At 39.4% G+C, this 23,814-nt stretch overlaps 1 protein-coding gene across 6 annotated transcripts in view; it reads right to left on the reverse strand.

Moving 5' to 3' along the window:
• Positions 1 to 1,121: 1,121 nt before the first annotated feature.
• msi2b (musashi RNA-binding protein 2b) overlaps positions 1,122 to 23,814 on the reverse strand; it is a 261,158-nt gene continuing 238,465 nt past the window's right edge. Inside the window, exons 12-15 of one of the 6 annotated variants that reach the window (XM_053646705.1) lie at positions 21,625 to 21,804; positions 13,716 to 13,870; positions 8,155 to 8,231; positions 4,009 to 4,096 (exon numbers count right to left, since the gene is read on the reverse strand). In XM_053646705.1, the coding sequence (XP_053502680.1) occupies positions 8,190 to 8,231; positions 13,716 to 13,870; positions 21,625 to 21,804 (377 nt within the window). In that variant the 3' untranslated portion in view covers positions 4,009 to 4,096; positions 8,155 to 8,189. Of the gene's footprint in view, positions 4,155 to 8,154; positions 8,232 to 13,715; positions 13,871 to 21,624; positions 21,805 to 23,814 lie in introns of all 6 variants that reach the window. The other 5 variants (XM_053646704.1, XM_053646703.1, XM_053646706.1 and 2 more) reach the window with 5 other exon arrangements.

The raw sequence follows: 23,814 nt of genomic DNA on the forward strand, positions 1-23,814 counted from the left end.
TATATAAATAAATAAGGAAAGAAAGAAAGAAACTGACTGAGAGACATTATAGAAGGCTATAAGGACGGGTTGCCAGCCTTCATTTTAATCAAGAGCCAGATCGTGATTATAAGTTTGAAAAACTCATAATCTTATATTGTATATAATCATTTTCTGTGAATGATTAATCTTGCGAATGTGAAGTTCAGAAAGCTGCGAGCAGCAGAAAACACCACAGCCATGAGAAAGGCTTTGCTTAGTTTAGAAAATAATATCAACTGTAAATTATTAAAAGATACAAATGCTTGTAATAATTTGCAACAACTTCACATAGCAACACAGATTAATATACTTTATGTACTACTTAATGCCATGTGTGTAAAAGGTCTAGAGCCATAAGGTCTAGACCTAGAGCCATAAGGTCTAGAGCCATGTATTCCAGGAAACACTTAAAGATTCTGTTTGAAAAACTCAACAGTGTTTCCTGTTCAGATAAGGTTCTTCAGGAATCTAGAACCTCTGACTATCCACAGACCCCTTGAAGAACCTCTCTCTGGTTGGCAGCAGGTTCAACTCAGTACTAGAGCATGTAGTAAAACTGGCTCAGTGTTTGTGTCTGAATGAAATCTGAGAGCATGTATCAGAGACACAGAATCCACAAGTAATCATGAGCTAAATCTCACAAATAGAGGAGTTAGATTAGAATTAGTTTACATTCATAATCCCTGAGAACAGATTTCATTCAGAAAAAATATCTCAGACTTCACTGTAAGTTGATGTTGAATTCTTCTATGACTGTTAGCAATAAATAATCATAACTTGTCTGAACAAAACTCATGAGTTATTAACAATAACAGCTGCTAGTCTAATTGTTTTGTTTCGTATGCAGTATGAATAGTTAAGATCCCAATTATTATTATTTCTTTACAGCTATGTTTAAGCCTTAGCTTTGATTAACATGAAGGCCTGGCTCTAAGGTTACAGCATACAAAAATAATGCTTAAGATGACCGGAACCTAATATATATATATATAATTCATATATATATATATATATATATATATATATATATATATATATATATATATATATATATATATATATATATATATATATGAATCTATGCAGACACATAGACACAAAAAAGTATTTAAAAATAGTAGCGGACTTTTTGAAAAGTATAAATATCAAAACCTATTACAGTTTTATCGTTTTTATCTATAATTATTAGGCTAGATCATCATTACTCAGGTAGAACGTACTAAAAAAATATGATTTTTTTTTTCCATTCGTGTAATAAAATCCTTTCCATAATTATAAATTGCGTCCCTCTTAAAAAAAGAAAGAAAACAAAAAACAGTTTTGCATATCAAGCGTTAGCATTTAAGGTAGTATGGCACACCCCTTTTCAAACATTCAAGGGTGGGGATCCAATTAATGCCTTGTTTACAACTCTGTCTTACACCAATTTCTTTTTTTTCTGGATTTCATCATGAGAGCTTTGGTTAGTTGAAACCATGTGAGAATCAGAAAGAAAAAAAACAAAACAACCCAATGAACACAAAGACAAAGTAAAGGTGAAAACGCCATGAAAACAATGTTCAGCATTTTTTTGTTTGTTTGTTTGTTTAAATGATTATCAAGAGAAAGTTCTATCCTTACTGGTCCTAAATCTACTAATCACTACAGCGCTACTGTAACGTTGATTACATAACATCTATGACTATTCACTAAGAGAGAGTGAGACAGAGATATAGCGAAAGAGCAAGAAGACAAAAGCGGGGCAAAAAACAGGGGAGAGAGGAGTGAAACGGATCAACAGAGAAATGTACAGATCACTACACTGGCATCAAAGACAGCACTCTTTTACAAGGTAATTTCTTTTTTTTTTCCTCTTTTTTACACACTACTGAAATACAATGATCAACAGAAGATTACTGGATGATGCGACAGGGAATGGAGAGATCATCAAATGATAAATACAGTACATAGTAACCGTAATATAGTCAGCAACATATTTAACATAGTCATTCACTTCCACAAAAATAGCAATAAAAATCCCCCATTGATATTCAAACTGTGTTGGGGATCGCACTCTTTTGAGTAGTTTTGTCTTTTGAAACAGTTTGAACAGTTAGTAGGAAGCCATCTTTCTGCGTTGCTCTTACTTATCCTTTTTTTCCGAGATGTACAAAAAAAAAAGGATTCGGCATTTCGAATCAGTTCAGTAAAATTGTGAAAAATGGGAGTCAAATGAAAACAAAACACATTTGCAGCAAGGATGAACAACAGCATATATCAGTCAGTTTTACACTCTTATTTATAATATCACTCTTATTTCACTCAGCATATATTTTAGCATCATTTCGATCTCGTCGGATCCGACATGTACGTCATATATGTGTAGCAGCTACTGACTTCATTCAGTTTCAGTGTATCGGAGGATTTCGACTATTGCTACCAATAAACTCAGCTGTAACGTTGGCAGATCAGAAGCACAAAAATAAAATGCCCAGCAAAAAAAAAAAAAAAGATTATTCTACAAACACACAGCCATAAAGACTGCGGCCGCGCGGGGACGACGTTTCAATACGAATCCTTCATGTGACCCACGGTAGAGAACATCCTTTAACATGTGCAAATAGAAAATAATAAATTCTTTCTCACAGTGCAATGATTCTTTTAAATTTCAAGACAATCTTTTTTTTTTTTTTTTGTCTCACGATAAAATAAATTAATTTGTTACGTCCTCTAAAGTACATCCCACAGGACTGAGGTAATGGTGCAAAAACAGTTCCTAATTGATCAGTCAGAAATGACTAAAAATCTTGAAATATTGCCTTTTAGTTTCCGAAATCAGGCATTCTCTGTACTATTTTTTGTAGGACTACGGGAAAAATTAAATTAAAACAAACAAACAAAAAAAACACAGTTTACTTCTTAGAAAATCTCTCATTTCATCACTGGTACTTAAAAAAACATGAAACACACATGTGCTTTGGATTTCATTTCGATTTTGCTTCTACAATGCTGATTTGTGTGTATGTTGTAATGTGTTTTCTCTGTGAAAGCTGTGCACATCTGATCTCACAATCTAGTCAATATGCTGGTTTGCTACCTGCACAGTTAGAAAGCCAACAGTATTTACAGAGCGAGCTAACAGTGTTTTATTGGGCTTGTGTCTGCAGTCGGGTTCTCACGGCTTTTGTGCTACAAATGGATTTCAGTTACCGCACCAAGCCTGAAAGATCTTTTTTCTTTTTTTTTTAAAACATATTTCAGAGCACAATACGACCTCTAGAACACCATCACAAAAATATGGTTCTCTCTGAGATGGTTCAATGTAGTAATGAGTAATATTTACAGATTTCATAACTGTTTTTCTTTTTAAATCTCATTTCACAAAGTATTAAAAAGAAATGTAGGGTTTTTTTTTCTTTTATCGACAACGACAACAACAAAAAAAACATTTATAAAAAAGGACTGTGAAAATATTGTAGTCCTCTTATTGCCCAAAATAGATAATAATGATAACAAGACATCACACGAAACAAAGAACAGAGCTACTTAGATTTGTTAGTTTCCCTCTTGTTGCTCTTTTAAAGGTTGAAAAATCATGATTTTTGAAGCAAGTCTTTCAGTGTTCTTGCTTGAATGAAATGAAATCTGAAAACATGAAACACTGGGTATTATTACAAAGAGCCAAGAGTGAAGAGACAACTATAGTGATGTTATTACACTAAAAAAGGAGAGAAAATGTACATTTACACAGTTCTTCTCATCAGAGAACATAGTATATAATGAAAAGATTTCAAAACTAGTCAACCTCAAAGGCTGTTTCAGACTATATGATAAAAGATGTTAAAGAAATAACGTCAATGAAACGGGGGGAAAGAAGTGAAAAAGGACAAAACGACAACATCATCCTAGGTTATGGGGATACATTAGGAGAAAAAAAAATCCAAAAGCCAGGTTTTCATTATAGTACAGCAGATTACTGTTGGTGTTGTTTTTTTTCTGAGATGATTCAGACGTTTCTTTTGTTCGTCAGATCCTGCCATCTCAGCTCGTCCTTGTCTGTTCCATGCTGTAGTGCTTGGAGTTGTATGGCCGTTACCTGTACACAAAACCAGTTAGAAACTGCGGCCTGTCTTTCCCGGACCTCCCGATAAACTCTGCTGGAGCAAACAGAAGATTCACAAGCCTCATAAACGGCACATTTAAACAGCGTGGGTGAGATCTGATGTATCAAATGTGCTGCATCTGAGCCTCGGGGGATCCATAATTTATAGATCAAATTTGAGTCGTGGGTTCGGTGTCTGCGTTGTCCAAAGCTCATTCGCTCGTGAAATAAATGTAGTGTTTGGAATGATAGGGTTTTATTTCAATAAAGTACTAACAATAGAGCACTCCGTTTACTTATAAAGCTTTGTCTTTCTTATTATAATCTGATTCCGAGTCTACCATGTATTGGAGGCTGAGTACAACGCACTGATAATGTATAATAGATGTCATTTTGAGATGTCAAATCACACTAATTTACATCTTCACATTCATAGCATATACACACTAAGAGTTTGTATGATTCCTTTTGTACTATAGTTCACTCTGAACTACATTACAGTAGGTTCAGTGCAGGCTTTTTTAAGCACTAACATCTCTAATGGAGAGTCTCAGATGCAGAACATATTGAACTCATTTACAAGCACACACATGCATTAGTGCTTTCAGCATGCTGAAACAAAACTGTGGCCATCTGCACGCAACACACGGCTGGTTTACACAAGCTGCACAGCTCTGTTGCTTTCTCTGCGACATTGTTTAATCCAAGAGCCGTAACAGTTGCTAACAAATCTCTGTGATCTAAGTCAAATTCTGCGCAGCATTTTCCACTGGTTGACTCAAGACGTTCAAGAGCAATTCCATCGGATAGAAAGGACAGTATGGCGTTAAATGAACTCGGCTACAATAAACAATCAAAGCCATCGTATACTGTCTCTATGGCTAAAGAGAAGGAAGCCCGATAAGGCCAGGCAGAGATAACAAAGACATACAGTATCTCACAAAAGTGAGTACACCCCTCACGTTTTTGTAAATATTTGATTATAAATTTTCATGTGACAACACTGAAGAAATGACACTTTGCTACAATGTAAAGTAGTGAGTGTACAGCTTGTGTAACAGTGTAAATTTGCTGTCCCCTCAAAATAACTCAACACACAGCCGTTAATGTCTAAACCGCTGGCAACAAAAGTGAGTACACCCCTAAGAGAAAATGTCCAAATTGGGCCCAATTAGCCATTTTCCCTCCCCGGTGTCATGTGACTTGTTAGTGCTACAAGGTCTCAGGTGTGAATGGGGAGCAGGTGTGTTAAATTTGGTGTCATCGCTCTCACACTCCCTCATACTGGACACTGGAAGTTCAACATGGCACCTCATGGCAAAGAACTCTCTGAGGATCTGAAAAAAAGAATTGTTGCTCTACATAAAGATGGCCTAGGCTATAAGAAGATTGCCAAGACCCTGACACTGAGCTGCAGCATGGTGGCCGAGACCAAACAGCGGTTTAACAGGACAGGTTCCACTCAGAACAGGCCTCGCCATGGTCAACCAAAGAAGTTGAGTGCACGTGCTCAGCGTCATATCCAGAGGTTGTCTTTGGGAAATAGACGTATGAGTGCTGCCAGCATTGCTGTAGAGGTTGAAGGGGTGGGGGTCAGCCTGTCAGTGCTCAGACCATATGCTGCACACTGCATCAAATTGGTCTGCATGGCTGTCGTCCCAGAAGGAAGCCTCTTTTAAAGATGATGCGCAAGAAAGCCCGCAAGCAGTTTGCTGAAGACAAGCAGACTAAGGACATGGATTACTGGAACCATGTCTAGTGGTCTGATGAGACCAAGATAAACTTATTTGGTTCAGATGGTGTCAAGCGTGTGTGGCGGCAACCAGGTGAGGAGTACAAAGACAAGTGTGTCTTGCCTACAGTCAAGCATGGTGATGGGAGTGTCATGGTCTGGGGCTGCATGAGTGCTGCCGGCACTGGGGAGCTACAGTTCATTGAGGGAACCATGAATGCCAACATGTACTGTGACATACTGAAGCAGAGCATGATCCCCTCCCTTCGGACACTGGGCCGCAGGGCAGTATTCCAGCATGATAACTACCACTGCCTTGCTAAAGAAGCTGAGGGTGAAGGTGATGGACTGGCCAAGCATGTCTCCTGACCTAAACCATATTGAGAATCTGTGGGGCATCCTCAAACGGAAGGTGGAGGAGCACAAGGTCTCTAACATCCACCAGCTCCGTGATGTCGTCATGGAGGAGTGGAAGAGGTCTCCAGTGGCAACCTGTGAAGCTCTGGTGAACTCTATGCCCAAGAGGGTTAAGGCAGTGCTGGATAATAATGGTGGCCACACAAAATATTGACACTCTGAGCCCAATTTGGACATTTTCACTTAGCGGTGTACTCACTTTTGTTGGCAGAGGTTTAGACAATAATGGCTGTGTGTTGAGTTATTTTGAGAGTACAGCAAATTTACACTGTCACACAAGCTGTACACTCACTACTTTACATTGTAGCAAAGTGCCATTTCTTCAGTGTTGTCACATGAAAAGATATAATCAAATATTTACAAAAACATGATGAGTGTACTCACTTTTGTAAGATACTGTACATGTATAGCTAATACATTCTATGAAGGCCTTATTTATACTGAACTACAAACACATTCACAGCACGTGTTTGTAAGGCACACATTGGTATAATTATTTATGAAAATGCACTAAACTATAAATTCTTAACATAATATTATTGTACAATAACACCCCTAACACCAAAAAAAAACCGGAGCAACACATTGCATTTTGAAGGAATTATACCCGAGATATTAACAGAAAATCTTACTACAAAACTTCTCAAAGAACATTTCAGAGTAATTGAGAGGGAAAACAGCATATTGTGCTCATAGCCGTTGAAAATATTGGCTCTTTAAATACCTCCCAGTGTTTACGCTTAACTGCTGAATCACTGCCATGAATATTTATAAAGCAACTGTAATATTTGCTAAATTATAAAAACATTTGAATACACATCATCACTGGCTGCTTCAAAAACTGACACGTGTATGTAGCATGCATGTATGTAGTATGTGCCTTAATTAGTCTTAAATTAAGTTATAATGAGGAATAATCTAAAATATTCACTTTAAGCACTCTATGATGATATTTTAAATGTTCATAATGTTTTTGTTTTTGTTTTTACAAGTGTTAATAAATATTACAATTATTCACAGGTCATTATTAGATATAAGGTGTGCGTTATAAGGATTTTCAAGTATTTACAAGTTTCTTTTTGGTGTGTGTGTGTGTGTGTGTGTGTGAATGGGTGAATGAGAAACAGTGTAAAGCGCTTTGTAGAACCGCTAAGGTTAAAAAGCGCTATATACGTGCAGAACATTTTACCAAGTAATATAAAGTTATCGGAGACTTAGTTATAGCACATTATTAAAGCTTTATGAGGCATTCATTACCAGCTTACAAAGAATTCTAAGCACAGTTATAATGATTTATGAATACAGGCTTCATAGAAACTGTTCCTTTGCTTTCTGTGCTGAAAAGCAGATCAGATCTACAGCTTCCATTGAAATGAGAGTCATGCTCTGACTTTAAGGGTCCAGAGTCTCCAGGCACACACTGATCAAAAGCTCTACACCTGTGCATATTATCCACATACAGCACATTACACCGCCTCGAATCAAAGCTATACAGTCTGCTACGTAAGAGACTAAATGAATGGAGGTCGGCCTGTCTACTGTGACTTCAGCTCTAAGAGAAAGCAACAGCACAGCTTTGGTAGACCAACTCACACAGCAACTCATGCCCGCTACATACAGTAGAGACAAGCAGACAATAAAGGAACCTGGTTAAAATGCTAAAACGCTAATGCCGAAAGCTTTCAAAAGGTTTCAAGGTGTCTTCAAGTAGTACATTTTAATCCTGTGAAACCATGTAAAAGCTTCCTGCCATGTTTGTGATAAAGACAGACATTCATATACTGCACATCACAGAATAAAAGAAGGGAGAAGCAAAAAAATAGTGCAAGGAGAGCAAGAAGAGGCTACAATACAATAATAAATGGATGATGAAAGTCTATTTCAATTAAAAAAAAAAATCTACCTCAATTGAGATGGCAACCAACCACCTGTTAGGTTTCAATGGTATCCATTTGTAAAAGCTGTCGCAATCAAAGGACCCTAAAAGTGTACAGTTAGTAATGGTGTCAGTATGCAGGTAAAGGTAAAACAGCTCATAAAGCTATCACTCGTCAGTAGCCTGGATTTCCATTTCAATTACTATATTGCCAGCATGAATAAACAGTCATTAATTAATTAATCTGTTGTCGCAAATCCGTCGAATTCTACAGCGTGTCCCAAAAGTCTCCAACACTTTTTAGCAAAATGTCTTCCAAAATTTTTTATACTTAGTTTAGATATATATGCAGTATCTCACAAAAGTGAGTACACTCCTCACATTTTTGTAAATATTTGATTATATCTTTTAATGTGACAACACTGAAGAAATGACACTTTGCTACAATGTAAAGTAGTGAGTGTACAGCTTGTATAACAGTGTACATTTACTGTCCTCTCAAAATAACTCAACACACAGCCATTAATGTCTAAACCGCTGGCAACAAAAGTGGGTACACCCCTAAGTGAAAATGTCCAAATTGGGCTCAGAGTGTCAATATTTTGTGTGGCCACCATTATTTTCCAGCACTGCCTTAACCCTCTTGGGCATGGAGTTCACCAGAGCTTCACAGGTTGCCACTGGAGTCCTCTTCCACTCCTCCATGACGACATCACGGAGCTGGTGGATGTTAGAGACCTTGTGCTCCTCCACCTTCCGTTTGAGGATGCCCCACAGATGCTCAATATGGTTTAGGTCAGGAGACATGCTTGGCCAGTCCATCACCTTCACCCTCAGCTTCTTTAGCAAGGCAGTGGTAGTTATCATGCTGGAATACTGCCCTGCGGCCCAGTCTCCGAAGGGAGGGGATCATGCTCTGCTTCAGTATGTCACAGTACATGTTGGCATTCATGGTTCCCTCAATGAACTGTAGCTCCCCAGTGCCGGCAGCACTCATGCAGCCCCAGACCATGACACTCCCACCACCATGCTTGACTGTAGGCAAGACACCCTTGTCCTTCTACTCCTCACCTGGTTGCCGCCACACACGCTTGACACCATCTGAACCAAATAAGTTTATCTTGGTCTCATCAGACCACAGGACATGGTTCCAGTAATCCATGTCCTTAACCTGCTTGTCTTCAGCAAATTGTTTGTGGGCTTTCTTGTGCATCATCTTTACCAGATAATCTGAGGTCTGAGCACTGACAGGCTGACCCCCCACCCCTTCAACCTCTGCAGCAATGCTGGCAGCACTCATACGTCTATTTCCCAAAGACAACCTCTGGATATGACGCTGAGCACGTGCACTCAACTTCTTTGGTGGACCATGGCGAGGCCTGTTCTGAGTGGAACCTGTCCTGTTAAACCGCTGTTTGGTCTTGGCCACCGTGCTGCAACTCAGTGTCAGGGTCTTGGCAATCTTCTTATAGCCTAGGCCATCTTTATGTAGAGCAACAATTCTTTTTTCAGATCCTCAGAGAGTTCTTTGTCATGAGGTGCCATGTTGAACTTCCAGTGTCCAGTATGAGGGAGTGTGAGAGCGATGACACCAAATTTAACACACCTGCTCCCCATTCACACCTGAGACCTTGTAGCACTAACAAGTCACATGACACCGGGGAGGGAAAATGGCTAATTGGGCCCAATTTGGACATTTTCACTTAGGGGTGTACTCACTTTTGTTGCCAGCAGTTTAGACATTAACGGCTGTGTGTTGAGTTATTTTGAGGGGACAGCAAATTTACACTGTTACACAAGCTGTACACTCACTACTTTACATTGTAGCAAAGTGTCATTTCTTCAGTGTTGTCACATGAAAAGATATAATCAAATATTTACAAAAATGTGAGGGGTGTACTCACTTTTGTGACATAGTGTATATACACACACACACACACACACAGTGGGGAAATAAGTATTGAACACATCAACATTTTTTTCAGTAAATATATTACCAATGCGGTTATTCACATGAAATTTTCACCAGATATCAGTATTAGCTCAAGAAACCCGGAAATATAAAGAAATCCAAACATTAAAGTCCATAAATGAAGTTATGTGTAATAAAGGGGAATGACACAGGAAAAAAAAGTATTGAACACGCTAACTGAAATTGATTTAATCCTTAGTGGAGAAGCCTTTGTTTGTAATGACAGCTTCAGGATGCTTCCTGTATGAAGAAATTAATCAGGTGACTGACTGGGCCATTCTAACACCTTGATTTTTTTCTCTGAAACCAATTGAGAGTTTCCTTTGCTGTATGCTTTGGATCGTTGTCCTGCTGGAAGTCCACCCACGTCTCATCTTCATCATCCTGGTGTATGGCAGCAGATTCTTCTCAAGAATTGGTAAAGGGCTCCATTCATCGTTCCTTCGATTATATGAAGTCTGCCAGTACCATGTGATGAAAAACAGCCCCACACCATGATGCTTCCACCTCCAAACTTCACTGTTGGTATAGTGTTTTTAGGGTGATGTGCAGTGCCATTTCTTCTCCAAACATGGCGTTTAGTATGACAGCCAAAAAGTTCAATTTTGCTCTCGTCTGATCAGACTACACTCTCCCAGTATTTCATAGGCTTGTCCAAATGAGTTGTAACAAACTTTAAACAAGCTTCGACATGCCTTTTCTTTAGTAATAGAGTCTTGCGAGGTGAGTGCAACTGCTCTTTCCAAGTGGTCCTTGGGTCTTGGGCTACTCTTCTGACTATTCTTCTGACTCCCTGGTCAGAAATCTTGCGAGGAGCTCCTGTGCGTGGCCGGTTGATGACGGAGTGATATTGCTTCCACTGGCAGATAATGGCCCCAATGGTGCTTACTGGAGGATTCAGAAGTTTTGAAATACATCTGTATCCGATTCCATCAATATGTTTCACAACAATAAGGAGAGCTCTGAGATGTTTCTTGCGTGAACCTTGGTAATGAAAAGCCTTTTTATAGACCATCAATTTACTAACCCAGCTGATATTAACTTGCACAAATATAAGGTATAACTACTTATGGATTTCAGCTGGTTCCTTGCTTAACTTGCCTTGGAGAACTGCTTTTTTTAGCGTGATCAATACTTTTTTCCTGTGTCATTCCTCTTTATTACACATAACTTTATTTATGAATTTTAATGTTGTGAATTCTTTATATGCGTGGATTTCTTGAGTTAATGCTGATGTCTGGTGAAAATTTCATGTGAATACCCTCATTGGAAATATATTTACTGAAAAAAGTTGACGCATTCAATATATATATATATATATATATATATATATATATATATATATATATATAGATTGATAGATAGATAGATATAGATATATATAGAAATATATAAATTTCAGATAGCCTTTAAGAATGTCTTTTGACAAAGGAAGAATGTATTGAAATCATTCTCATGGCTGGATCTGGAAGGGGTTGCAATGGACTTGAACAGGAAACATAGCAATGTCACATGACACTGTTGCCAAACTTATTAACAAATTCAAAAAGACTGGAAGTGTTGCGGATCGACCGAGAACTGGACATCCACAAACATCTACTGACGAAGGCACAAGCAACGTAGTGCTGGCAAACATAGTCCCCTATATATGGAGACTTTTTGGATACTCTGTATAATGTCGTCTATTGTGTATTTTACTATTTCTCCATAATGCCACATAACATCATTTGTCATATTTGCAGTTTTTATATTCATGCTAACAGTAAGAACATTAATAACATCATCAGTAACATCATGCACAAAAATCTGAAGCAAAATATTGGCAAAAAAGAAAATGTCTCCTCAACAGCAAATACACACTTCTACCTCAGTGATCAAACTGTGAACTTTTTCATGATGCCTTTGCTGTCATGCTTTATCATTTGGCTTAATATAATATTAGCAACTAACACAGTGGTACAGTGGGTAGTGTTGCTGCCTCACAGCTCCGGTTTCTGTCTGTGCAGAGTTTTGCATATTCTCCCCAAGGGCTCTTTGATTTCATCCTACCTCTAACAAATGGCAGGTGAATTGGCTATGCTGAATTGCCCTAGGTGTGACTGAGTTGTGTGATGGACTCGTGTCACATCCAGGATATATTCTCGCCTCGCACTGAATGCTTACTGCAGCTGAATGAATGAACTAGTTTGAATATCTGTGAGCAGTGTTTAGGTAATGTACACACACAGAGCCTAGTCTGTAGAGAGTTAATAAAGGTCTCTGCCTCTAGTGCTGTCAATCAAAGCTGCAATTCTGTGAACGTTTCAGGTCAACCTACATTCAACTCTATTTAGGTTAAAAGAATTCATCTGAAAGTCAAGAGCAAGGTGACTTTGTTAATCTCAACATTCAGTCTGGAGTTGATGAATGGCCTGTCTATTTTTCAGGGAAAAGAAAGAGCGAAGAAATTCTCACTTGGATTTCCACACAAATGTGAGATTCATAGCGCACTGATAGCATAGTGTGTAAGAGGCAGTATCCTCAGACACAAAAGGCCTTATTCATTTCCCCAGCAGACCTTGATGTTGATTGCTGGGCCACGGCTGAAAAACGGCCGGAGCCAGTAATTCCCCGAGCAGCATGTGATTCAGCTTGGTCTACCTCCTGAAGTCCCCCGGTGTGCTGACCTCTCCTCCCTCCCTGTTTCCTTAACTCCCCAAGCCCCTATCACTCCACTCTGCTAGCGCCTCAGAACAAAAGGACGGAGGCAGAAGAGAATGCGCACGGCTTCAAAGGGCAAGACAACATTCTTACGACTGGTTTCCTCACAAGGGTTTATTATTGCCTTATTGATTTACATATGCACTTTGTGCAGGACTTTTCAAAGGCAGGATATGATATGCCCACAGCCTGGCTGAATCAGGGAAGCGAGGGAAAGAGAAGCCATTGTGCAAATGTTTGAAAATGAGAGAACTAATTGTAAGATTTCAGTCCTCCTGTCTGGCACATGGACAAAGGCTCGGTGACACGCCATACTGCCGATGACAGACGGTACAAAGTTCACAGTTTGTTCTGGGGAAGCTGACAGAAAGAGCAGAGCGATGAAGGGAATGAGGAATGTTGGCAATGCAATAACCACACGGCAAAGCTTCAGAGCCAGAGCACCTGCTTGGCACTAATGAGAGCATGATTCCACATTTTGGAGGCAAACTTCAGACAAAAGACATTTTTTGGGGCGATAATTAGCCTGAGTAAAACATATTCGTCTTTCAGCCCTTAGTACTAGGTACAAGAGAATATCTGAAATATTTAGCTCATGCTTGATCAAATTTATAATCCACAGCTTATTGGCTATTAGAGTCAAATTTATAGAAAAAGGCTTGTAAATATATTTTTTTATACCGCTAAAACTTCAAAGCCTTTTAAATTTCTTACCTCCACAAAGCTGTTTACTAATGACAGACTAGTGTGATTAAAAAAAAACTGTTTTTAAAAACTAAAAGCAGCACAGCTATAGCAGCTATGATGCAGCGGGTGAAGGAGGATGTGTTGAGATGAGCAGAAAGTGGAATATGTGTGTGAGATATGACAGAGAGAATAGAAGAGAAGAGAAGCTAGCATTTGGGAGAGTACTCACAGCAATACTGTGGCCGAAGCCGGAGCCAGGTTGAGGGCTAGCAGCGCTTATGTAATTGCCCACGCCAGAGTCCTGGCTGGTGGGGCCATACAGGTCAGCCACAGGTCCTGGACTGCTCGCTCCAGGAAAAGTTCCAGGCCGCGGAGGGTTGGTGCCTGCCAAAGAAGCAGGTGTGCCAACATTGGGGTAAGGAGTGAGGCTAGATGGTGGATAGTTATGTGCAGAGCTACAGAAACTGAGAACAATCTTTGCATGCAAAGTCTACAAGACACAAAACCCAAAGCACTACATATGAACTGTAATGAAAAGGGTGTGTAAGAGATCTATGCAACAGACTGCGACACTATAGACAACTAATTTGTAATGACTTAGCTTGGATCTGTGCATAGACCTACACACTGTAACCTAACCTGCAAGACCCCTTAGAGGCTACAGTGACTACAATTTCCCCAAGCTTTTCTATTATTCATGGTACATTTTCTGTCAATCATGCAGAAGGAAATGCTTGCGCATGTTGGACACATCTACTCAGCATTCACATGGCATGCATGCTACAAAAGGAGCTATGGTCGGTGTTGAGTATGCAGCGCAAGGCGTTTCATGGCAAATGGAGGTGCTTTTTGAGAAGGCTGAAGACTTTCCTTCAGAGGCTTCTGTAATGTTAAAGAGTACCAGTGAGAGTGAGATGCTGCCTTGTAGGTCTCTTTCATAATCATAACCTCTCTCTCTCTCTCTGCAATTCATGCACGCACACACACACACTCGCACAGAACTCTCCGTTCTTCCCTAGTTGTATCAACTGCGCTCTTTGCGCTCAGAGTAGTCAAATTTGACTGCCAATTCTTGAGTCCTTCAAAGAAATTGCATGGGGGATTGTGCCACAACACCCCCTATCTAATCAACACCTGTCACAGGGAGAGTGCTCTCCTTCCCTCTTTCCTCCTTCTTTAAATATATGATGGTGATTATCTAGCTGTTAGCGTCAGGGGGCTTTTGGGCCTCGCAGCCGGCTGGCAGCCAGGAAATTGCAGAGAGTGTCTTGAGTAAAGCGTGTTAAAGACTGAATTATTGAGTCTCGTTTCCACCGAGATGGTACAGTTCTTTTCTTACTAAAGTATACAGTATATACAGCAGCAGATGAGAAGGGAACATGGTGGGTGAATACTTCGGTAAAATGTCCGTTTTAGCAAACCTGCTAACTCTGAAAACTAAAAGCAGCACTTCTGGAAGGCGATGAAAACTCTGATTGGAGGTGTAACGCATTTTAGAAGAACTGGAAAGACTTGTTAGCATATGAGAGTCACTCACGTTGAATGCTAATACCATCTGACTCACTACTCTAGACTCATGACTAATAATACTAAGTGGCTGGATGGAACCATTGATTGGTCTCACACTCATTCATGAACTCAATCGTACTATGATGTAGTAGCCATGAAAGAGGGAGGTGGGAGCTGGGGGTGTCATCAACTGTGACTTTTAACCTAAGGCCAGTTCATAGGGCTACATGAAACCTTCATATAAACCCTTCCTTACAACTGACAAAGACCTACATAGACATTTGAAAAAGATTTTTCCGACATGCATTAGCTGTCTTAAAAGGTGTTTGTGTCAATTTTCATGTCAGGTTCACATAATACCTGAGTCACGTGATAGTTGTGATGTAATATTTGTGCTATGACACTTTCCAAGTTTACGTTAAAACATTAATAGTCATCAATGCCACACTGCCCAATCCTCACGGCCATACTCTAAAATGTAGTGGAAAGCCTTCCCAGGAGAGTGGAGGCTATTATAACAGAAAAGGGGGGTCGGTTATGGATATGGATCCACAAAGTTCTGACTATATAGTGTATAATGCACAACAAAAACAGGACATATTTTTATTTTTATTATATTTTCTATATCTATATTTCCTGCTATATTTTGCTTCAGTGTAAATTTATATATTTTTATATTTCTGTGCTTAAGAAGTGAGTGTAATTTTACCATTTCTAACATTTATATAAGAAGTTATGAACATGACATGACACAGTAATGACAGGGTTGGCTACATCTTCTCTGATCCAAAATTAGAGTGCTGCAGATGATTGACATCAGTAACATAATGAGCTATCAGGATATTCTAATTTGAAAGAATTACTGTAATAGGCAATGCATTGAGACCAAAATATTGCCTGGAATTATTTTCAGAGCAGAAAGATGACACAGCAGGTACCATTGCCATTTCAGAGCTCCAGGTTCCCTGTTCAATCCTGAGCTCACATTACTGCCTGTGTGGAGTTTCACATGTTCTCTTGGTGGCCTTTTGGGTTTCCTTCATGTTCTCTGGTTTCATCCCACCTACCAAAATCATGCCAGGTGGATAGGCTATGCTAAATTGCCCCTATGTGCAAATGTGTGTGTGTGTGTGTGTGTGTGTGTGTGTGTGTGTGTGTGTGTGTGTGTGTGAGTGTGTGTGTATGGATCCCTGTGATAGACTGGCGTCCCATCCAGGGTGTCTCCTCGCCTCACGCCTAGTGTTCCCAGGATAGGCTCCGGATCCACCATGACTCTGGATAAAGCAGGTACTGAAGATGAATGAATGTTTTTTTCATTTTTCTTTGTTATACTGCCCAGGCTACCAATGTACATCTATGTTATACTGGTAGGACTACCAATTAGCCAAACCCTGCCCCTGGGCGTAGTTTCAAGAGTAAAATTACACTCAACATGTCCGAGAGATGAACCGCCACAAAATGGCGAATTAAATAAGTGTAAACAAACACACCCACTGAATTAAATAAAGGTTCTCAAAAACTTTTGTGGCCCCATACTGTGTGGCGCTCATTTTTCTCTCTCGCTCAGCCCTGATGACACTTCCATTAATAAGCGAATATTAAATCAAGTTCCTCCACAGCCGGAAGCCTTCACTTCACCGTCCACTGAAAGGAGAGACTATTAATACAGCAGACTCCACAACTCATGAGGGTAAAGGATATGTACAAGAATAAAATATCGAAGAGAGGCCCCGAGGGATAATGTGCAAGAGCGGATATGTCTGATAGGGGGCGTCGTAGCATCAAGGCTTCGTCTGTTTTTCACACAGATGGGTGCAGGTAGACAGGACGGTGAGTGGAGAACAGTTTGTCAGTCGCAGCTCTCACTCTCAAAATGTCAGCCGAGCAAAACAGAGACTTTCAGGGAAGAGCAAAGGGGGAGGGAGGAATATGTTTATTTGTAGATCTGAGCGCAGCCAACAGAAGATGGATATCTCAGGCAGGCTGCGTATCAGTAGGTAGTGTGGAAAGACGAGGCCGCTTTTGACACTTGAATGTGACATCTGCTGCACAAAAAGTGAGATTCTGCCAATGAGCAAACAGATTGCACCAACCTCCTTAAGCAGTGGAGTAAATGTTGGAAAGTGTCAGAAGCATGGCAACCACAGTAAAAGAGGCGGAGAGAAATCTAGCAGGATGTCAGAGAAAAACAATACTCTGTGTGTAAAGCTGCTTAAAGTTTCTCTTATGAATGCGAGTGCTGAGCACATATACACAAAATGGCTAAAATTTTCAATTTAAAATCAAATCTTAAAGCCACATTTAGGGGTGTTACAGTTTGAAATTTTCATGGTATGATAGCCTAGTCTAAAAGTATCATGGTGTTAATCAACCATTTAAAAAATACACCTTTTGTAGAAAAGTCTCTTAGCACATCCTCGTATAGATAACAAAAACCAAAAGATCAAATTATGATTGATTTGCATGGGATTTCATAGAGATGTGTTTGACTTCTGTTAGCCAAGAACAGAAAGAATCTTGATTTCTGCTGAGGCATAAAAATGGCAGGGTCAGAATTTGGCACCAACAACATGAATCCATGGTCCCAACCTGCCTTGTGTCAGTGGTCCAGGCTGGTGGAGGTGGTGTAATGGTGTGGGGAATGCTTTATTGGCACACTTTGGGCCCGTTAGCACAAGTCAATCATTGCTTTGAATGCCACAGAATATTTGAGTTTTGTTGCTGACCATGTGCATCCCTTCATGGCTACAATTCACCCATCTTCTAATGGCTACTTCCAGCATGATAATGCATCATGTCACAAACTAAAAGTCGTCTCAAACCGGTTTCATGAACATGACAATGGGTTCAGAGTTCTTCAGTGGGCTTCCCAGTCACCGGATCTGAATCCAATAGAACACCTTTGGGATGTGGTAGAACAGGAGTTTCACAGTGTGAAAGTGCACCTGAAAAATCTGTAAGAACTGTATGATGCAATCATGTCAGCATGGTCCAGCATCTCAAAGGAATGTTTGCAACATCTTGTGGAATCCATGCCGTGAAGAACTGAGGTTGTTTTGAGAGCAAATGGAGGCCCTACCCGGTATAAACACGGTGTTCCTAATAAAGTGTTAATTATGTGTATTGTTTACATTTTATTGCTGTGTTTTAAACTCGGACAGTACTTGGTTTTATTTTGCTTTCAGCAGGAACTGACACGAAAGAGCAAGCACGTCCTCAAGCATCTTTATCCTGAACAAAAAGCATGAAATTTCTTTCCCACCGTATATTCACAGTATATACCAACAGATATTGGAGAGAATTTCCATAGCACCTCTTACAACATTAGTGTTTATCAGTTTGTCATTATAACATGAAACAGAGAGGGGCTGTGAGCCTACAACCCCCCAACCACCCTCCAGAGAAAAAAATAAAATAATAACCATGAAAGCGTGAACCATTACAGTCCTCAACTTTTCTCTAAATGTACAAGCTTTTCTAAATAAATCTAAACAACTAGCTTATTGTCCCTAATTCTACATAAGTGACAATGCTGGTTAAAATCCTCTCTCGTGATCACTCGTGGTGTTCCCACTGGGCCGGTGTTATTAATGCTGCTGGAGGCAATAAGTGACTCACTATATAAACATTAAACTCCATGGCCTGTAATCTGCCCATTCTGCTGAGCAGAGAGATCTGAACATCATTTCCATGTCCAAAGGATTTAGAGCTTTATTTGTGTCAACAGTTCCTCCACATAACCTTTAATCTAAGGTAGATTAAGACCATGAAATGACAGTTGTTCACAGCAGTATGACCCCGCTCTCTCTCTCATTTCTAACATAACAGCTCCTTCACCTCTACATGAACCACCAGCTTACGATCTTATTCATATCAGACTATCAGAATATCATCGCTCCCTACAGCTCATTCTCAACACTTATACACATACAGTTATTGTACATTGTGGTAACATTACCCTAATTTTAGTCTTACCACCTTTGAATGATATACTTGAAGGGCAGGAATACATTTATATTTTGTTTCATTATCCTATAAACTCAGTAATAATACACAGGAAGAGGGTCACACAGGGGTAGCGTTACAATTCTGACTCCACTGCTCTTCTAGAAACAGAGCAAAATTATATGAAAGGATTTCTGCTTTTGTCCATGTAGAATGTTGTCTTTATTGTTTAACCTTTTGATCTTTTTTTTTTAAATAACTGACAAAAATACTCTGCTTTCATGGATATCAAACAATTGCAAACACAGCACAGGTTTATCCACAAAAAAACTTTGTTAAATATGTGTGCCACAATTATTGGCACCCTTTTAATCAATACTTTGTGGTACCTCCCTCTGCCAAGATGACAGCTCTGAGTCTTCACCTATAATGCCTGATGAGGTTGGAGAATACATGGCAAGGGATCTGAGATCATTCCTCCATACAGAATCTCTCCAGAGCCTTCAAATTTCGAGGTCCACGCTGGTGGACTCTCCTCTTCAGTTCACCCCACAGGTTTTCTATGGGTTTCAAGTCAGGGGACTGGGATGGCCATGGCAGGACCTTGATTTTGTGGTCAGTAAACCATTTTTGTGTTGATTTTGATGTATGTTTTGGATCATTGTCCTGCTGGAAGATCCAACCATGGCTCATTGTAAGCTTTCTGGCAGAGGCAGTCAGGTTTTCATTTAATATCTATTGATATTTGATATTTGAGTCCATGATACCATGTATCCTAACAAAATCTCCAGGTCCTCTGGCAGAAAAACAGCCCCAAAACATTAAAGAGCCACCACCATATTTAACAGTGGACATGAGGTACTTTTCCATATGGCTACCTCTCTGTGTGCGCCAAAACCACCTCTGGTGTTTATTGCCAAAAAGCTCTATTTTGGTTTCATCTGACCATAGAGCCCGATCCCATTTGAAGTTCCAGTAGTGTCTGGCAAACTGAAGATGCTTGAGTTTGTTTTTGGATGAGAGTAGAGGCTTACTCTTTTTCTTAAAACCCTTCCAAACAACTTGTGGTGATGTAGGTGACTTCGGATTCTAGTTTTGGAGACTTTCTGACCCCAAGAAGCAACTAACTTCTGCAATTCTCCAGCTGTGATCCTTGGAGATTTTTTGGCCACTCAAACCATCCTCTTCACAGTGTGTTGAGACAATATAGACACACGTCCAACTCCAGGTTGATTCATAACATTTCCAGTTGACTGGAACGTCTTAATTATTGCCCTGACGGTGGAAATGGACATTTTCAGTGTTTGTGCTATTTTCTTATAACCACTTCCCATTTTGTGAAGCTTAACAACCTTTTGCCACACATCACAGCTATATTCCTTGGTCTTACTCATTGTTATGAATGACTAAGGGAATTTGGCCTATGTGTTACCTCATATTAATTTCAAGTTCCTAGTCACCCAGGTGTAATAAAAAAATGTAAATATCAGTGGGAATATACTTCCAATATATTTTTCTCATATGAATTCATAGGGGTGCCAATAATTGCTGGCAAAAATATATTTTAACAAAAGATCAAAAGGTTAAACAATAAAGACAATTTTTCACAGCCTTCTTTACTCATATTTACCAAGGGTGCCAATATTAGTGGAGGGCTCTGTATGTGTTGACTGACTCATTTCAATCCAGCATATTGGAAAATTCTTGAATGTAACGACCATTATTCATCATGCTATACGCTAGCAACTGAGCTGAACAATCTCATATTGCATACTGATCTCATTGCCCCCTTAAGGAACATGTCTCTGTTTTTTTTTTTTCTTTCAAAATGGAAAATACAATATTATTTATCAGTTGTAGTATTTTGTAAATTATTTTGATAGATGTACATTTAGACTCGTTTGTCTTATGTACATTCTGATGTATTTTTGCCCAGACCAGAAGTGTGCATCAGGACTGGGCCAACAAAAAACTCAAGGTAGCATGCGTTTGTTTACACTCATGCAGGACAAATGCTTGCAGGACAAACCAGGTCATGTTGATGGACATGGGAACATACCTGGTGCTTGTTTGACATTATGTGACACTAACTTGTTAATTCATTCAGCATTGATTTTTTTTTATATTTCTGGAAATAGACTAAAACAATACTGTGCAACAAAAGTCAAACAAAATGACTAACTGTGGGGGAGGTATTGATAAATTTACTAAAAAAAAAACCAACCCAAAACAGTCCTGTGCACACCTCTAAAATAGGCAGCCATTAATTATGTGATACTTCTGGTCAAAAGAAAATCACATGATCTTAGATAATAAAAGACTTGTGGTAATGTTTGTATCAGAAAACTGCATATAACTGCATATGGATTTATTAAGTAATGTGACTCAATTTGGGTCAGTAAGGATGCTGATAAGAAACTGAATAATAACCTCTATCACTCTATTAGCCCATATATCTCAACTCATACACAGCTGAAATGCATTGCCAAGGACAGAATAGAAAAGGATAAAATAATATGTGAACGAGCTCAAATCAGCATGCAGCTCATGTCAGGCAAAGCAGAGGGCTCCTCTCTATATGTCCCTTGCATTTCTTTTTTGCCTTCCGTTTTAATGAATGACTGAATGATAAATCAACCACATGAATCAAATCAATCAGTGAATGAAGGAGAGGTGGTACACACCTGGGCTCTTATACTGATCCGGGCTGGGCAGGTGCTGCAGGGGGGAGTTGCAGGCCGAGGTGGCATGCTCGCTTTGAAGCAGCTGAGCCGCCTGTGGGCCTAGAGAGCCATAGTCCGCAAAGGAGAAGGGGGGCCCCCGTTGGTCACTTGTCGTGGAATAGAAACCGTAATCGGGGAAGCCTGGGAGATACAGGAGTATAGGGGAGGAGGAGGAGGAGGGGGAGGGAGGGGAAATATTGGGAAATTTTCCCCATCATTGGGAAATACAATGTTGCATAGTAATGTTATGAGTCAATGCTGTATTGTCTTTTGCATGACATAAAGGTGGAGTATTGCAAGATACAAAACAGTATCAGTTCAAATAGGTGCCTCCTACTTTGTTCCTAACATGTGTAAGTGTGTGTTGTGTGTGTAGGTGGGTACTGCTGGCCAAAAGAACATGAGTCCCAGCTTCTGATTCAATCCCTAAAATGAAGAAATCCAAATATTCAAGCTAATCCAGCGAAGTTATGTCAGAAAGAATATACATAAACTCTTGTACCGAACTTTCTCGAGAAGACAAAAAGTTCACTCCTTCATGTCTGCATCTACGCTGTAAGAGCACATATAGAAGGTTCTGTAAAAGGCCCCAGAGTGTGGGTGGTAGTTTCTCTCTCGTGTCAGGTATGAACTCTTGCTTGACTATGTCCTAATCAGCACAGCTACATCTACTTAATAAGCAACATAAGTGACTGCTCAGGGCCACACAGCCTCCCACAGGCCATGCATCTTGGCCTATGAGCCTATGTTGTCAAGAAAGTTTAAAATAAAGTTCTAGTGTGAAAAAATTGTATTGATTGGATATGTGTTTCAGCATGGCTATGTCTGTCCCGAGTCCATAGTATGTACTATTAAATATATAAATAGCGAGCCACGTCAACTCTGGTGTTTTAGACACACTATTCAAGTTTGGGACCTTTTCCTGTGTTGTCAGTATAAGTGTCTGGAGCCAAAATTGGAAAAGAGACAAGACAAAAAAAAAAAACCAACTACAACATAATGTCTTTGGTGTTATCAGTAACGTTAATTTCTTTACACAACTATTTTATAGTCGTCATTGTGATTAGGCAGCGTCCTGTCCGGAGAACACAGCTGACCCAGAGGCAGTTACTTATTGCTGATTGTGTCTGTGATGGACTGGAGGAAGTTATCTAACAGGCAAAGACAGTTTCAACATTTAGTCCTCTCAAAAAGGGCATTGTATGTGGACTAGCCTTCTGCTAGTCTTACCAATGTACATATTTTCGCCAACAATACTTCTGCTATAATTTCCAATTCAAATCTTGCCCCTGAAAGGCTAGAGCCAGCCCTGCTAATTAGAAAAGTTTTTAATATACATTACAGCATCTTGGCTATGGAGGCAACATTGTTATCTCTGAGGTTACCTGATTCAATCAAGCTGTGAATTAAAGAGCACCTTTACACACTTTAATGTACAGGACCACTGCAGCGGACATTGATGTGATATATAAATTGTATATTACGGCATGAGGTAGAAACATGTATGACCTATTGATAAAAGCAAATTTTGTCAAATAAAAAAATAATAAAACAGTCACACAAATTAAAAAATGCCTGCTATTGCCCCTTGCTGATTTACATTTTACATTTACATGTATTCATTTGTCAGATGTTTTTATCCAAAGTGAATTACAACTGGGTTAAGCGGTTGAAGGTTAAGGGTGCATGGAAGAGATCGGAGGAGACAGCGTCTTAATCGGAGACGATACTTAGCTTAAGGACCAAATTTTATATGGCACATTAATTCTTACAATAAAATTAGGAACCCTACTTAAAGTGAGCTGTAACTATAGCAGATGACTGTTTGGCCAGCTTAGCCATTAAACCATAGACATGTTGTCTTTAGAGAAGAGCACAAACTAACCAAATCGAATCCTAAAACTCAAAATAGAATAATAAACCATGAAAAAAGTACATTATATTCAGACATTATGATTTCATGACCTCAGCTTGTGCATCTCAGAATCAGAAGGACTTTTATTGGCCAAAAAAGATTTAACTTAAAAGGAAATTCGGCAGCTGCTCCTTTAAAACAGACTAAATTGAAAAGAAAATAAACAGTGAAAAAAATGATGATGTGCTGCATCTTGTTATTTAATCAGGGCAATTAGCTGCTATTAGATGTTTATT

The sequence above is a fragment of the Ictalurus furcatus genome, chromosome 17 (assembly GCF_023375685.1).
Source record: "Ictalurus furcatus strain D&B chromosome 17, Billie_1.0, whole genome shotgun sequence".
Classification (NCBI taxonomy): Eukaryota; Metazoa; Chordata; class Actinopteri; order Siluriformes; family Ictaluridae; genus Ictalurus; species Ictalurus furcatus.